Genomic DNA, 17,602 nt, shown 5'->3' with positions numbered 1-17,602 from the left:
AAGTAAGAAAAAAGGGGAAAGTTGATTGAGAAAGGCACAGAGACAGACACACTGAGTGACTCTGAGACTATCAGACTGAGAGAACAGTGACGGAAGACATAAGAGGGATGTTAAATGAGTTCACAAAGGTAAAGAGGATAAAAGGCTGTTTTACAGTGTAGAGCTGTTCTCAGGCTGGAAAGCACTCTCTGTGTCTGTCTGTCTCTCCCTGGCCCTTTCTGCTCTTGTCTGACCCAGAATAAGGACCACTTTAACTTTTACAGTGGGTTAGTGGCTGAAAATAGGCAGATTGTGCTGTCACTACATGGAGGAAGGCTGGGCTCATGAATATTAATTAGTTCATGCTAGTGTTGCTGATGTTTCACATTGATTTGACAATGACAATATAAAAACCAATTTTTTGTTTGCTAAAATATTTGTATACATCTACTGTCTATAGTTAAAGGTGCAGTGTATAATATTTATGAGGTTCTATTAATTGAAATGCAATATACGAACGTAACTATGTTTTCAGTGGAGTATAAAGACCTTACATAATGAACCATTATGTTTTTATTACCTTAGAATAAGCCATTTCTATCTACATACAATGCTTAGAGTGAAGTTACCATTTTGCGCCGTAATGTTTCTACAGTAGCCCTAATCGGACAAACTGCTCTAAAAAAACTGAATGTGTTTTGAGATTTAAAACCATTTATAATGTCATGTGAGTTGATTTATAATGCGCCACAAATCAGAGAATCGAATCTTTCGGATCTACATTACATAAATTCATCCACATCTCACAAATTTATATATATAAAGATAGATAGAGAGAGAGAGAGAGAGAGAGAGAGAGAGAGAGAGAGAGAGAGAGAGAGAGAGAGAGAGAGAGAGAGAGAGTTTATTTATAGAAATGTTCTATTAATAGTCAATCATTTAAATGATTACATTTTGATTAATTAATTTATTTGGTTGGTTGATTTCTTTTTTGTTATTAAAATCATGTGCATCATAAATATGATATACAGGGGTTGGATAATGAAACTGAAACACTTGGTTTTAGACCACAATGATTTATCCTTATGCAGCAAATATGGCATCAGTCCATCTCGTGAATGACAGATACAGTTCCTTTACAGTGGCCAGAGGGATTTTGAGCCATTTCTGTTCCAGAACAATAGCCAGGGTCACTATTTAATGCTGTTGAGGAAAAACCTTTTCTGTCTTGCTCTTCCAAAATACCCCATTGGAGAGGTTCAACTTTACTTTCATGTGCATCAAACCATTCAGTCTTGCTGTGCGTACTGGTGCATTATCATCCTGATGTTTGAACCATTAGGTGCACATGGTCTTCCAGAATGTTTCGGTAGTCCTTGGCATTGACACACACATCAAGCACAGTAGGAAATGCCATGATATTGCAGCCCAAATCATTTCTGATCCACCCCCGTGCTTCACTCTGGGCAGCAACAGTCTGGGTGTTAAGCCTCTTTGGAGCTTCTCCACTGTTACTCCCACGGATTTGGGAAAGACAGTGTTGGTGGAGTCATCAGAGAAATAATACACATTTCACATTGTCTACAGCCCAAGATTTGCAATGTTGGCACCAACAAAACTAACATTTTTCATTGGCACGAGTGATCAAAGGTTTGTCTATAGTAGCCGACTCTGAATATTGACTCAACTGGAGATCCCAGTTTGCCACAATTCAGAGCCGCGAATCTGTCGGAAGAAATGTATTTCATTTTTACAATCCAGGTTACATAGACATCCCTTTCAGACAACTTCCTCTGGCATTGACAGTCCTGTTGGAAGTGGTTCGCCCTACGTTGTGCTATGCCGGCATTACTCTGGATACCGTGGCTCTTGATACACCGCAAAGATTTGCTGTCCTGTCCAGCAAGACCCGGACCAACAATTTGTCCTCTTTTGAACTCCCATATGTCTCACATTATGTTGTGTGAATTGCAGTATTTTATGTACAGCTGTGCTATTGCTCTGCTAATTCAACCTTCACACTCTGGTCTTACTGATGAAATGTAAAATCAGGGAAGATTGGCCACGCATATCCAGGCGTGAAACCTCAAACACTATATTTGCCAGTGTTTCAGTGTCCAACTCCTGAACCGACTAAAGTTCGGTGCTCCTGCCCAGAATAATCTCTTCTCCCTCATCGATACCCTACAGCCATGGCGCTCTCAATATTTGGATGCTTGTGCGTGCACTTGTTTAGGTTTAATCCACTTACTATTGATCCAGCAGGCTTTGATTTCTACAAGGACCCCCATAGCTTATTTCAAACTTTAAATGAAATCCTCAGCTTGATCAATAACAATGGCAAATGGAATAAAATGTGGCCTTCGGCCCCGTTTTAATTACATGTTTGGAAGTACAGTGGGTTCTCCATTGCAGCGTGTAATTGGACGCACTGGTAGACGTAAATGTATGGAATGTGCCAATTTGTTTGTGTATAAAAATGGGAGTGCAGACTGAAGAGTTTGAACAAACACACAAATGCGTGAAAATCTTTCTCTCCTCATCTTGTGTGGTGCACTCAGGGAGGGAGCGATATTAGGTGTGGTTGAGGTTGAAATAACTAATTAGTGCAACAAGTTAATTAGATGATACAGTGAGCACTGGCAATATCTGCACCAAAGGGAAAAAAAGAGCCACTGCCCCTTAGAACACAAAAAAGTCAACACACTTTTTTTCTTCACTTGCGCATTCCAGCTGTGACAAGACCATGTCCCCACTGGCCACATGTTTCTCAAGTTGTGAGCTGCTGTGAAGGACCTGTGCCTCTACGGCGCTGAACCCTCTTTACTCATGACTGATCGTTTGTCTCACAGCAATTCGCTTGGTTTCATGGCATGCTTCAGATTTGAAATAATGCATCTGGCTGTTTCCAGCTATGTGTGTTTACTATCCGCCATGGTTGCATAGTTCCGTTTAAAATGAGTCTACAGCAGGACAATTTTTAAATCTGGACATTTATAGTGACAGATGATGAAATATTGTGAATGTTACCGGTTAGAGCGTCGTTCAACAGAATTCAATGGAACATTAGGTTTTCAAATCTTTTCAGCCCAAGTAGATCTGACAGTGGCTGGTAAACATGCGCTGTCAGTATATCACTGTTTCTCATCATAGGGAAGTCTGCAGCAGAAGCTTCACTAAAGCAAACAGCAAATCACTGAGTAGACTAGCAAAGAGTTTATAACTCGAGTTTGCAGGACAATCGAGATGAACCCATGCACATCCATTTTATTCAAGCCCTCTTTTAGCATTAAAAACTTTTGTCAGGATTTACTAAAAACACAAAGTGATAAATTAGTGCTGAAACGACATGGGCAGTTATTTTTTGTAGGATTTGTATTTGTAGGAGTTTCCCTTTCGGTCACAAATCTTATGGGAGGAGAGTATTTAAATGAATCCTGTGTGATTTAAGGTGAGGTGATTTACTAAGGTTTGTACTCATTAATTTACTGTTTGTGGCTTAATTTACCACTCCAGAAGTTTAGTAAAACCAGAAGCTAATGGGTAGATTAGGTTGGTTATTATGGAAATGATCCGTCTGCGTCTGTATTCTTTAATTTGCGCGTCGTCAGTAGATCACACGCACAACTGTCAACTCCCAACGGAGCTTTTATGGAATTGCGCTCACGCTAATTTGCACTGCTTAGTAAATCTGGCCCATAATCTCACATATTCTGACTTTATTTCTTGTAATTGTATCTTTATATTTCATAATGTGATTTTTTTTTTTTTTTTTTTTTTTTTATGTATTTGATTTATATACTTCACAGTTGCAACTTTCTCTTATTGTGACACATATTTCACAGTGTGACTTATTTTAAGCTTTGTGCTTCTTAATATTTTTGTGGATACCATGATGACTTATTTTAGGAATCTTTGATTTTTTTTTAGAAAGTTCAAAAGAACATTTATTTAAAAGATAAATATTTGTAAGTCTTTTAAGACATGTTTGATCAACCCAGTGCATCTTTGCTGTAAGAAATGTATTCATTTCTTTCATATAAAAATGTCTGACCCCAAACATTTTGATCAGTTCAGAAAATGGCGTTTCTTTGTCTTACCAGCCTTTCAAAATCATAAAATGGCAAAATTACAAACCCGTATGAGGTGTTAAACAAAAGTAAAATCAATTTGCAGTCATTGAATGGTGAAATGTAATTATCATTAAAGTATGAAACTTTACCAATGAATGAAACTCCGCTAATGAGAAAGCCAACAGTGGTTTTATTTATTATTCAGAAAGTGAATGCCCTACATTTGGAAAAAGGGGGAAAAACCAACAAATTCAAACTCAAGAGCAATTACGTTAACGCCAAAAGGCGTAATTAATTGTTTTAATAAACTGACAGCTTTAAAAATCTCTCATAACTTTCTGTGCTGAATATGGTTACCAGAAACACTAGAGCTGTAATAAATACAAATGCATAATTTCTTAGGATCAACATGGTAAGACCACACATGTAATAACAGCTCTGCAATCTCCACTGTAATTGAATATGTTGAGTAGTGCAAAATGTTAATGAGGACCTGGTTAACTAGATCCAAGGGAACCCTGGTGAGAGAGGCTGTTGAGGTGGTATGACTGCAGGCTTCTGCAGCTGCTTCTGCTAGTGCATGGTTATATTTTGACAGCCAAAGCAGCAGCGCTTCTCAAAGACAATTTTTATAGTATAACCGGGGAGAGAAACTATTTCTTACCTCAAATTCAACAAGCCAGAAGTAAAAAAAATTACATAACACCACAGAGACATATCAGAGCCTATGGGGACCCACTAGAGTCGAGCAAGAACTGCCCTATTGCACTGCTGTTCAGTCAAACTGGGGGAGGATCTATCTGTGCTCATTTGTTAAATGATCAAGGGAAGATTCACTTTTGAGGTTACATGTTCGAATGGCTGTTAAACTGCGTGTATAACCTGTGTAGCTCACCTCTGAGACAGATGCGTACTAGTAATGTTTTCTCACTTGTTTTCCAGCAGGCTTCTGCATTGCACAGTGTTGATTGTGCTTTTGTTTAAACCTTAAAATTGAATTTAGAGAGCGGCTGTAAACAAAGCAAGTTGCTTCAGCTGGAAGCAGATTGCAGAAACCCAACACCACGTTTAACGTACTCCCCGTGCGCTCCATCCGCAAGTCCCTCTCGCCGTAAGTCACGATACAATTATCTCCTCAGATCTCACACGTGCTCAGTCTGGCACATACAGGCTCCAGACACGGCCGAATTTTCCCATCCCTCGATGCCAGTTTTCATAAGGAAGTTTAAAGCAACCTGGCTAAGAATAAAACTACACCTGAACTAGCAGCTTTTTTTTTTCATGAAGAGCCATGAAGAGTTTTTTGTATCTACCATAGACAGGCTTGCCTCTCGTTATTGCTATAATTACAGCTTTTAGTGTCCAGCTCAACAGCAATGCCATTCAATTACACTAATATGGAGATGATTGCAGTCACATTAATGAATATTCAGCCTGGTGCAGGATAGATAGTGGAGTAATTACTCATTTCAGCACTATAGTAAACCTGGTTTTTGTAGTCTGACAAAACAAAACAAAAAACAGCCCAAATGATTTGTTTGCGAGCGTATCCATCGCTGGCACTGTTTAGATTCGCCATCTGTAAGACACCTGTGACGTGTAGATAGATTAGCTTAGGTGCTTTCACACTTAGTTTCTCATTGATAAGAAACTGTTAAGTTGTTGCTGACCACCGATTGTCAAAGTACCTCTAGGAGAGATCATTGGATTTGACTTTTGTGTACAGAATCAGCTCACGAGTTCTGTTCCAGCAGTTATTGGAGCTTTCGAGTGTGCCAAAATGGTTAGGAGACAGAAAATCAAGCACTTTGTTTGGATCAAGCCAATCAACCGTAAAAGCCTTTAAATGTCTTTAACCTGAAATCTCTTGAATGTTTACTTACTGGAATTGAATGAGGATCTTTGTGATTTTAGTTTTAGAATCCTAACGATGCCTTTGTTTTTATAGGGAAGAAGACCTGGGTATTTCTCCTTTTTGGATCCATTCTCTCCTGGGGTTTGGCTTTTCATGTTGCTGGCGTACCTGGCAGTCAGCTGCGTGCTGTTTTTGGTGGCGAGGTAAATACTCAGCTCCACACTGACACCTGCAGGAACTTATTAACATCATCACTGTCCTTAAAGGGGTATTCTGTCATTATTTATTTATCCTCATGTTACGCCTAACCTGTATGACAACGTTTTGAAGAAGTTTTAGTCTGCTGTCTTGCATATAATGAAAATGGACAGGGATTTGGGCTGTCAGGCCCCATAAAAGCAACATTAAAGTGGTCCGTATGAATCATGCACTAGTCATACAGTAGCTTCATGTCAGAACCGGACTGAAATTGTATTTATCATTCACTAAAAGCTTGTATGCTCTGATCGCAAATAGGTTGGACATTCTGTCAAACTTCTCCTTTTAAAGTCATACAAATTTAAAACGTGTAGTGCACCCAAAAAATGGAAAAAAAAAGTAATTATTCACTCATCCTCATATTTTTTGTGGAACCATTTTAAAGATTTAATTTTCTATACAACAAAAGTGGATTTTTTTTTGTTTTTGTGAATTTGCTTTAACACCAAACCAGACATTATCCCTAACTAAAACCCTTAAATAAACCCTCTACTAAAACCGGAGAACAAAAATTAGTTGATAGGATTTCTGAATGTCACTACTATAAGAGCGAATCTTTGCTCTCTGATTTTAGGAGGAGGTTAGAATTGTTGGTTCATAGAAATGTTGTTGTTCCAGGATCAATATCCTTTGTTGGTCCAGTAAAACAGTCCTAAACTTTACCCTGAAATCTGATTGTTTTGGTGGGAATGCTGGACCAACAAGGGTGTATTTGAAGATATTTAATTTTAAGCTCACTTTATTTTCCAGCTTTGCATTGGATCAAAAAAAAATGTTCATGTTTTATACCCTTTTAGTAGCCTGCTGATTTTCTGCTGACAACGGGAGTGTTTTGTGTGTTTATTCACTGAACATTACCTGTCAAGACATTTTATATAAATGTATCTTTGGAGATTTTGTGCATGTGGGTTTTTCTTTGTTTCCATCTCTATAATGTATAAATATTTTTAGACATTTCTATTGAATTATGACCTGTGTTAGCTCTTTTGCGTTGCTTGTGTTCGGCATTTCAACAGAAGCATAATGTGGGGTTGTCGCACAGCTTTAAGAGTAACTCGACAGCTTCCTGCAGTGCAGTGCATTTTTATTAGTGCCCTGTCAGTCATGGCTAAAGCTTGCAAAGCCCCTTCAGGGAACAAAAAACAGGTTACATGGCCAACAGGGAGTACTGGTGACTTCATGCTTTGCCAGCTGTTAAAATTGTTCTTGGCTCATTTATGTTTACTACTTTTTATTCTTTCTTTTTTATCGCTCCTTGTGGCACACAGGCTAACTCCTTATGAATGGTACAACCCGCACCCATGCCTGAAGGGGCGCTGTAACCTGCTGATTAACCAGTATTCTCTGGGCAACAGTTTCTGGTTTCCTGTGGGGGGGTTCATGCAGCAAGGCTCCACCATCGCCCCCAGAGCCCTGTCCACTCGCTGTGTCAGTGGAGTATGGTAAGAGCGCGCGATAAACAATTTCTCTCTTCTGAAAAGATGGTCAACAGAATATGTTGCATTTGGATCCTGGTCTCCAGAATGTCAGGAAGTTTAATAATATTGGTATTTTCCTCATTAATCCTGTATACACTGTAAAAAAAAAAAAAAAAAAAAAAAAACTTTTGCAGTACAATCAACATGGATGTTTAAGTTATTTCAAATTAAATTATGTTAAACTGACTTTAAAACATGAGTTACATCATAACTAATAAAAAAAAGTTTTGGAACAACTTGAGGGTGAGAAAATTATGACATAATTTACATTTTTGGGTGAACTATCCCTCTAAAAGCAATGTAAAATCTACCTGGGCAGAAAGGTGTAGACTCTTTATCTGAGATGTAACGGCCCGATCTGCAAGGCTCATGACTAAATAATCTGCAAAAATGGCCAGCAAAATTAAAACTTCTCTCATAAACAAGTTAGTTTTACCAATGCTTTTTATCCAAAGTTGCATTACATTGCATTATAGACATTTCTATCAGTTCTTGCATTTCCTGGGAATCAAACTTATGAACTTGGTGTTGCTAGCACCATTATTCTCTGTTTGATCCAGAAGAATGCTTATTGAATATTGAATTTATATGTTTTTTTTTCTTGGGAACTAAATAAATGATTGAAACATTTGTACATTTGTGTATGATCAAATTCCTCAAATAAAAACTCACTGAATCCAGTACAGCTCATTTGGCCCCTGATTATACGTTCATGTTGGTTTTTATGAGTCTTTAAGCTCAGCTGGCTTAACCAGCAAAAACCAGTTAGGTTTTGCATGCCTAAACTGAATTACCAATTACTCAACCAGCATTACCCAGCCATTATGTTCTTTTCAGCAGAGTATTACATTCTTCTATACCCTGATCGCATTGTCAGCTGCTGGATGTAGCAGATAAAAGTGCTACTCTCACTTGGCCTCTGTTTTTCTGCTGCGTTATTATACTGTCATTTTTCGAGGCCCTGCCGACTGCAGCACACTGAGGTCAGTGGAGAATAAAAGCAAGCTATTTTTGAGTATTCTGAACAGGCATACCGTATTCAGAAAAGCCTTTCAACTTCTCATTCGGATTCCAAGCTCACAGTAGCGCAGAGCTCTTTTGATGTTGGGTCAGAGCTGCTTCTGCGTTGCGTTCCTCGTGTCTAAAACTGGTTTGTCGTTCCAGGTGGGCCTTCACCTTGATCATCATCTCTTCCTACACAGCCAACCTGGCGGCCTTTCTCACTGTGCAGAGGATGGAGGTGCCCATCGAGTCGGTGGACGATCTGGCTGACCAGACGGCCATCGAATATGGCACCATGCATGGCGGGTCCACCATGACTTTCTTCCAGGTGAGATCTTCAAGGACAGAATGGAAGAGAACTCCACCCACAAATCAATGGCCTGTCGGCAGGTTTATTGACCATGTTGCTAGCGCTCTTCCATACTTTGGGATTTATCTGTTTGCTGTCTTAATATCAAAGCCCTGCGATATCTTTCCCTCTCCAGAGGGCTGCCCAGACTAATTCATACTTTTTGATGCATCAGAGGGGCCGTTTCTTGACCCGCCTCTCAGCAAGCACAGGCTGTTTCACATATTCAGTTGTCACATCAACATGTCAAACTGTCAGCTTATCAACCACCTTGGTTAACACAGTCACTCTCACCTTCTCAAAAGCTCTAGTGATTGGCTGTCAGGACTCCAGACGAAGGTTGAGGAGGAAGCAGGAGTGCACATATTGACCCTAATATTTCCTGTTCTTTGGTTAGAACTCCCGCTACCAGACGTACCAGCGCATGTGGAACTTCATGTATTCCAAGCAGCCCAGTGTGTTTGTGAAGAGCACAGAGGAGGGCATCGCCCGAGTGCTCAACTCCAATTATGCCTACCTGCTGGAGAGCACAATGAACGAGTACTACCGCCAGCGCAACTGCAACCTCACCCAGATCGGAGGCCTGTTGGACACCAAGGGCTATGGCATTGGCATGCCTCTGGGTAAGAAATTGGTTTCTGTTAGAGAAACAACATCTAATTTATGTGGAGTCTTTAATGGTGATTGCTAGTCAGATTGTATGATATAATCTCAGTGAGATCACTGTGAAACTTTAACTATATTCATGTCAGTGTATGATGTACAACTTTGGTCACATTTGACAGCATTGAGTGGCCGATCAGTTATGTCACACTTATTAACATTGGAAATTGAAATGGTAGCACACACACCCAAGCAATCCACTGTTTATGTTTTACCTGAATAATTTATCATCTATTTCCAGAGCAAACTCAATGTAGTATGATCATAACATGAAGTGAATGCTAATGGAATTTAAATTAAATATTATTTTACTGCATTCAAAGGTTGGGGTTTCGGTAAGATTTAATGTGAATGTTTTAAAATGGATTCTCTTATGCTCACCAAGGCAGCATCTATTTTATTAAAATACAATAAATCAGTAATATTTCTAAATATTTTCTTAATATATTATTAAAATATAATTTATTCCTGTAGTGGCAAAGCTGAATTTTCATCATCATTACTCCACTCTGCAGTGTCACATGAAAACATTCATCCTTGCTGAATAGAGTATTAATTTATCTCAAAAAATCCCAAACAGCAGTGTATTTTTCTTTTCTTTTTTATTGCATGTCATATAGACAACAAATGTAGATGGATACTTTCAGAACTTCGTCTGAGACATTGACTAATATCAAGTAAGAATGTGACAATAAGTCGCAAACTTGCCCTATAATGAAAGAAATCTTGTTACAGTTAGAGAAATCTGTCTCAAGACAACAAAGTCGTAGCCAAACTTGCACAGTGCGCACCCGGCTTTCATCGGATAGCTAAAATCAAATGAAACCATTGGCTGAATATAAATTGCACTGAATTGATTTTGACCAATGTCAACCAAGGATTTATGTCCAACAGATGTTTTAATCAGCTTGATTAATGAAAGGGTTTAGGATGCGATAAGCTAATTGAACAGCACAGTAGAAATTATACATCCAGCTCTGGCTCTTGACTTCTCTAAGGTGGATATTTATGACTGTTTTGTTTGCAGGCTCTATCTACAGAGATGAGTTTGACCTGGCCATACTCAAACTACAGGAGGAAAACCGCCTTGAGATCCTGAAGAGAAAATGGTGGGATGGCGGCAAGTGTCCGAAAGAGGAGGATCATCGAGCGAAAGGTGAACTTCCTGTCACTCAACTGCAGGTCCAAACTGAATCTGTTCTAAAACATTTATCATTTTGTGTAATTCTGTGTAGGTCTGGGCATGGAGAACATCGGTGGGATCTTTGTGGTGCTTGTGTGTGGTCTGCTGGTGGCCATCTTCATGGCCGTGCTGGAGTTTGTGTGGATGCTGCGTCATACGCCAGGAACAGAGGTGAGAGAGGGCTATTTTACCTGCCTCTGCTTTCTGTCCTTCTCCCCGCCCTCGCGCCTCCCTTCCTGAACCCCCCACACCCCAACCCACACCTCACAACCAGCACACCAAAGAGTATACCTCAAAATCATCTACACAGGTCTTCACTGTCACAACCAACACGTGGTTTTACGTTTTTTAACGTTTGAATGAAATAAGGTTCCTATTGTTTTGTCTTTTATTTTCCTCCCTGGAACATATTGATGGCTGTGTGTGTCAGACTGCATTGTTTCAATTGAAACACTGTGATTTTTACTAAATAAACACTTTGGCGTGTTTCAGTAGAACCCCAAGACGTGACTTTTTTCTGGAGGGTACAAATGCATGAGCAGTGTTTGTTTATGTCTTCATGACTTGCTGTAGTATGGACCCTTTTCACATTTTGGGGGTTCTCAGAAGTAGAAGTCGTCGTAGTTGGGTAAACTTTTGTAGTGTTGAACGGGATAAGACAGCAAAATAAAAAATACTTGATAGCGTTTCTATGAAATTATTTTTAAGAGGGGAAAATATTGAGAGATTGATTACAGCTGATGTAACATTTTCCGTCATTGTATTAGAAACGTCTTCGCAGCAACGTTAATTTATTTTTGTAATTTACATTAAAATAAGTATTTAAAAATGTAAATATGAAAAACTTTGCAATTTTAATAACTGTGAAAAGGATCCATTGATTGCCCTTATTCATAGAGCATTGTGGGTAAATATTCACAGAAAATTATGTTTATCTATAAGTATGTGGGTGGTAATATAAGTAAAGCGAGACTAAACGAAATGCTAATTGAAAACTGATCGGGAATGTGTGTGTTTGTTTGTGCACCTGTGTTTTATGTTTTAACATCAAGTGACTAGTTGAACCAGTGCAGTTTTGCAAGGGTTTTTTATAAGCTAAATACTTGCATTACCCTTAGGGTAGCTTTGTGTATTAGCATTAGGTAATGTGTGTTTGTGTTTATGTTGGTGTGTGTGTGAGGTGCATGATGTAAGTGTATAATTAGGGCCCTGCACTGGCATGCCTCATAGTCCGAAGGGTAACACGTCCTACATGTCCAGTAAATCTCTTCATCCACAACACATCACATTGATCCAACACCAAGATGGTCCCTCCAACCAAAGGCCTACTAACATTACAGCTCCCAGAATCATGTCATAGTTTGTATGCGGTGCCTTTTCAACCTTATGACAATATACTTGATAGGCTTAGTGTATATGTTGATATATTTCAGAAAACAGCACTGGTTGAGATTCAGCAGCTGAGTTCTGGAATTTATCAGCTAAGATTAAATGAATGCTAATGGGACGTGGCATAATCGGGTTGAAGTAACATCAAATTTCCATGTAAATTCATCACAAGCAGCTATTTTGTTTTGTTTGTGTCGAATTAAAAGTTCATGTTTTTCAAAAAGGAAAGTTCTGTCATCATTTCCTTTACTCAAGCCATTCCAAACCTGTTTTACTTTTGTTTTGTTTTGTGAGGCATAGAAGATATTTTGAAAATTGTTGGTAGCCAAACACTTTTGACCTTTTTTTTTTTTCATTTTGCCCATTAATTTACAAAACATTGAGACATTATGTTCCAGAAAAAAAGTCATACAGGTTTGAAAAGACATGAGGGTGAGTGAATGATGACAGAACTTTAATTTTTGGGTGAACTTTCTCAATTAGCTTTTTCCTGAAAGTTTGTAGTCAATTGGGCAAAATTCAGCCATTTCAATAATAATCCATGTGATCTGTAATTTCATGTTAGGGCAAAAAATGTCCCTATAGGTTTGAGTTGATAACACAAACTCACTGTGTTGACCAACCAACAGCTGCTTGGTCTGAAAGTGACTTCTATACTACACTATTGACAATAGTCAATGGATTTCTATTGTGACCACACCTTAATTGAACAGGGTGGAAATATTACGGTTACGTCATCAATGATATTGTGCTGGAGGCATATGCTGATACCTGTTACCTACTTGTTTCATATTTTAAAAATGCTAATTTTGTCTAACGGTGGAATAGGTGGTTTATGCATAGTATTTGCTTTAAAATTTGATGTCACCTCAGGAAATTAAAGTCTACTGAAACTACTTAAAACTCTACTGAGGGCAAGAGGAAAATACTACTGTAAAACAGCCATGAAGATAAATGAACAATTTACGGAAACGATTATTTATTTAACAGTCTTTAATCAAGACATTCTTTTTGTAATATTGTGAGATAGTATTTAATTCATGACAGGATTTCTTTAAGATGACAAATAGCACCTGAGAACAGAAAAACACCACACCTCTATTGTAAAGTGATGAAAGTTCTTTTAAAAATATACGCATTCAAATATTCAGATTACTTTGTTTAAATAACCATCGAAACATAGAGCTTCTTGGGAGCAATTTCAGACCAATTTTTTAACATTTAAGGCACCGTATACGAAGAATGACCCAAACGCAACAGATCCACCCACTTATCATGTCTTTTTATAATGCAAATCTAACAATACACATTTAAAAGTGAACTTGTTGAGAATATAATGAGCACACACAGAGATCACCCAAGCGCTTCAGGATGTTTTCTCTGATTTCTCTGCGGTGCATCAGTCCAGATAAACAGCCACCGCCCCCTGTATAGCCCAGTGTTATTTTGATCAATGCTCTGGCTGTGCTGCCTGCCACCCCCCTGTGTGCAGCGTGTCAGTGAGACCCCCTGGCCTCTCTCTCTCTCTTTCTCTCCCTCTGTCTCCGTGTTTGTGCCTCACAGCTGTCCGTGTGCGAGGAGATGCTACGAGAGCTGCAGGGCATCGTGCTGTGTCAGGACAGCCTGCAGTTACGGCGCAGGCGCGGAGCCGGCGTGCTGCGACCGCAGCCTCTGCCCCTGGACGACCGGCGGGCGCGGGCGGCGGCGGCGAGCCTCAGCAACGGCAAGCTGTGCACAGGCACCGGCCTGCCCGAACCCCTCTCCCACAGACTGGCGCAGGAGGCCGCCCTGGTGGCGCGAGGGTGCAGTCACATTCGCATCTGCCCGGAGTGCCGGCGCTTCCAGGGCATTCGAGTGCGCCCCGCCGGCCCCCCAGGAGCTTCACCTACCCACAGCGAGGAGAGTATAGAGTGGGAGAAGGGCACCAACAACAGTGAACACGAATAACCTCTCTTACCTGTGTCGGATAGATGTTAAATGATGGCTTGCTGGACCCAGGGATTATGGGAACGTAGGCTCTGGAGAAGGAGCTATGGGAGATGCTGTCCATGCTGCTCAATTCGGCCCAGGAGCTGCGTCTGGTTTCTGTACACTGTCCTTACAGCCCTCTCCTTTTGGGGGACACAGCAGAGGGGCTTTGTACTATGCAGTATATTTGTCTTACTGTGCTGTTGATTTATTTTTAAATTATTCCTCTTTTGTTGTGAAACCACTATATTGCTATTATCTCCTCCTCACGACACCCATTAAGTTTGGTTTTTCACACAGACGCGTACAGCGGACGACTGCGGACTCGATCCACTATCGCTCAACCTTTTTGTATTAATTTTGTGCGGCCACCTTCTCATGCCGGTCCCTGGCGGAGTAACTATTAAGAGAACTGAACACAAAAACAACTGCGATCTGTTTTTATTAATAGTCATATTCTATTAAAAAAGGTTTTTGGGATGTTTCTGAATGTTTGATGTGCATGTACGAGGGTTTTAGATGCTACTGAATGGATAAAAACAAGAATTTCATTTTTTTTCTGGTTAAAGACACACTTTTTACACTTTTGCTTTTCATTCTTTTGAGTTGGATTCATATCGTTGCACTCTTTAGATATGACAATTGCACATATTTTTGGAAAAGTGAAAGATTATGCTCCCGTTTTAGGAATTTGCATTAGGAAACTAACTAGGATTAATGCCGATTTCCATGTACCCTTATTTTTGTCATTCTAGCAGGATTCTTGGAGGTATCAAGTGTGTTCGCTTTCTAAAACATGTCAGGAAAGTGATATCTTGAGTTGAAACATGATGATGAAATCAATACATGATCAAATCAGCGGGGTCTCTCCATCTAGACATATCTGTGTGATGAAACATTGGAGATTGTGGGCCTGTGTACATCAGATGTTCAGGTATTTCTTTATACTACATAACAGCTCATAAAGTTATTGGTTTTTTTTCTTGTTTGACACCAGGAACATCCATTTGTTCACGTGATGTCTTTGGTTCATCTTGTTTTCAAAGAGAGACTTCTGGTGAACAACCTTTTAAAAATGGATTCAACCAATCAGTTTTAACAACGTACCACAGCTGATGCAGAATTTGGATACCAAAATGAAATTATTTTATATTAGGCATGATGTTATCCTCAACTTGCAGTGCCAAATTGTAATAAATTGCCTTCACGTTTTGGAGAGCCATTAGAGGTGACTTATTACCCATGTTGATTTTTCTGTGCATTTCTATTGAACTGAATCCATTTCTAAATGAGATTTCAATACGGTGTTAGTGCCTGACGAAAATAAATGGCATTGTGTTCAGTTCTGTGAAAGTTTTTGTCTCTTGGATCTTTTGGTTCAATCTGTAACGTGTTTTTTTTAGGTGCACAAATACAGCTCCATTTATTTACAGGTTGGAATGGCTATGCGTGTGTTTTGGTGTTTCGGACATCTGATGAACAATTGCAAAGCTGTGTGTGCAGGTGGGTTTTCACTGGATACACAGACTTGTAAAAAACTCTACGGGGGCAACCTCAAGATGTGACACATTTACTATGTGGGACATGAGCACATCTGCTTTAGAGATACTAAGAGCTGGTTTAAAGAGTCACCAAAAAAGCAAAAACAGACAGATACTGCCCTGAATGCTTTCACAGGAAAGTTGATTTAGGCATATCAAGTTTGCAAAAGTGACCAATAATAAGGGAGTTAACAAGACAGAATTCAGACCACAAAATGGCTGCCCCCATGAAGTGACCCAGTTTGACCCAAAATGTGAGTTTACGTCATTTTAAATGTTTATTTTATTTTTAAAGTGTTTTTTATGTTCTGGGTAAAAAATGTATAATGAGGGGAATCTTTCTGAGTACACGAGATTAATTTCTGTCTTAACACTTTAATGGGATGGTTCACCTAAAAATGGAAATTCTGTCATCATTTACTCACCCTCAAAGTATCTTCTTTTATGTTAAGCAGAAAAAAGAAACTCATTCAGGTTTGGAACAATCTGAGGGTGAGTAAATGATGACAGAATTTTATTTTCTTTTTTTTATGAATTACCCCTTTAAGAACATCTGGTCCACTGTGAGCTTCCAACCTGATTTCATGAGAAAACGTTACTATTTTTGAATAAACAATGTGATTCATATAAAAACATGATTTTTACCCCTAAACATAACTGCTGCCAGCGTATGCGATTGTACGAAGACGTATGAGTGTGATTGTACAAATTCATACGAATTAGCCACCATTTCACAAAACATAAAAGTTACAAATTGCCATGAGAGTGTGTTGAAGCTTCTGTGTTTCACTCAATCCTGAGTATTTTTGAACTGTAGAAATATCTCCATCATCTGCAGATGTCTAAAATATAGAAATCCTTTATATTTAGGGTTCAAACACTAAATTAAATTCCAATGCTATGATGCTTTGATAGTAATGAGTGTGAATGTTCAGAGACCGAAATGTGACTGAATGACTCAAGACAGGATTTATTTTGTGAGACTGGCAAAGCTCACAGCCCAATCAGTCCAGATGCATTCCCGAGGGCCGGGCCTCTATCTCTCTCAGCATACTACCCTTCTCCAAGCCATTTATTTCTTAATTCAGCTCTAACCTGTTTCCACAGGTTGAAATTGCATCTCTGACTTTAATTCATTCTGGTGTCGTAACTGATTTGGTCAGACAACAAGAAATTCGACTCTGCAATTTACAATTTATGACATCAGCGAACGTGGTTTTACATGTTGTTGCGTTGTGTTGCCACAAAGGGCGCTATATCAGTTTTAAAATGGGTTTCTCTTCGGCTGTCATCGAAAAGCAAATGTGAAAAGAATCTTGCGGAGTAATAATGGGTCGTTTATACAGAATACGTTTTTTCATTCTAGTGCGCTGCTTTTCAACTTATTTCAAGTTGTTGTTGTTTTTGTTTTGTTTTATGAAACGCTTCACAGCTAAAAGTAGTTTTGAAAAAAGAAGGGTAAAAAACGCTTGTCTAGATGCAGGAATTTCCACTGACCTGAATCTTGCATTTTAATTGCAAAAATGCTTTCTGTGTGAATGGGTATAGACATCATATATGATGTCTGTGTGAATGGGGGGCCACTATGGAGCTTGTGCTACATGGATGTTTGACACTGATGCTTTCACTTCTTTTACAGCATCTCGCACATAAAAGGGCATTATAGAAAATGTGGCGTTTATGGTAAAAATAAAAAGTAAAACTTTTATGAAAAACTGATCTCTAGGCCTAATGTTTTGTTTTAGTTTTTAATTCCACTATCCTTCATCTCACATTTTTAAATTCATTTTTCTCTGTATGTCTATGTGTTAAGTTACTGTGTGACTGATATAAGAACACCTTACACTAGATTTGAATTTAAAGC

The 17,602-nt window shown here is 39.1% G+C and overlaps 1 protein-coding gene across 4 annotated transcripts in view; it reads left to right on the top strand.

The window, feature by feature from the left end:
- Positions 1–17,399, top strand: part of grik4 (glutamate receptor, ionotropic, kainate 4) — a 464,566-nt gene extending 447,167 nt beyond the window's left edge. For all 4 annotated transcript variants that reach the window (XM_067450733.1, XM_067450732.1, XM_067450734.1 and 1 more), the window contains 7 exons: positions 6,001–6,110; positions 7,434–7,607; positions 8,808–8,973; positions 9,392–9,617; positions 10,685–10,813; positions 10,893–11,011; positions 13,793–17,399. In XM_067450733.1, coding sequence (XP_067306834.1) covers positions 6,001–6,110; positions 7,434–7,607; positions 8,808–8,973; positions 9,392–9,617; positions 10,685–10,813; positions 10,893–11,011; positions 13,793–14,176 — 1,308 coding nt within the window. In that variant the 3' untranslated portion in view covers positions 14,177–17,399. The remainder of the gene's footprint in view (positions 1–6,000; positions 6,111–7,433; positions 7,608–8,807; positions 8,974–9,391; positions 9,618–10,684; positions 10,814–10,892; positions 11,012–13,792) is intronic.
- Positions 17,400–17,602: the final 203 nt, after the last annotated feature.

Source organism: Pseudorasbora parva, chromosome 8 (genome assembly GCF_024679245.1).
Source record: "Pseudorasbora parva isolate DD20220531a chromosome 8, ASM2467924v1, whole genome shotgun sequence".
Lineage (NCBI taxonomy): Eukaryota > Metazoa > Chordata > Actinopteri > Cypriniformes > Gobionidae > Pseudorasbora > Pseudorasbora parva.
Note: the sequence above shows the minus strand (reverse complement) of the source record. Positions and strands in the feature narration are given on the sequence as shown.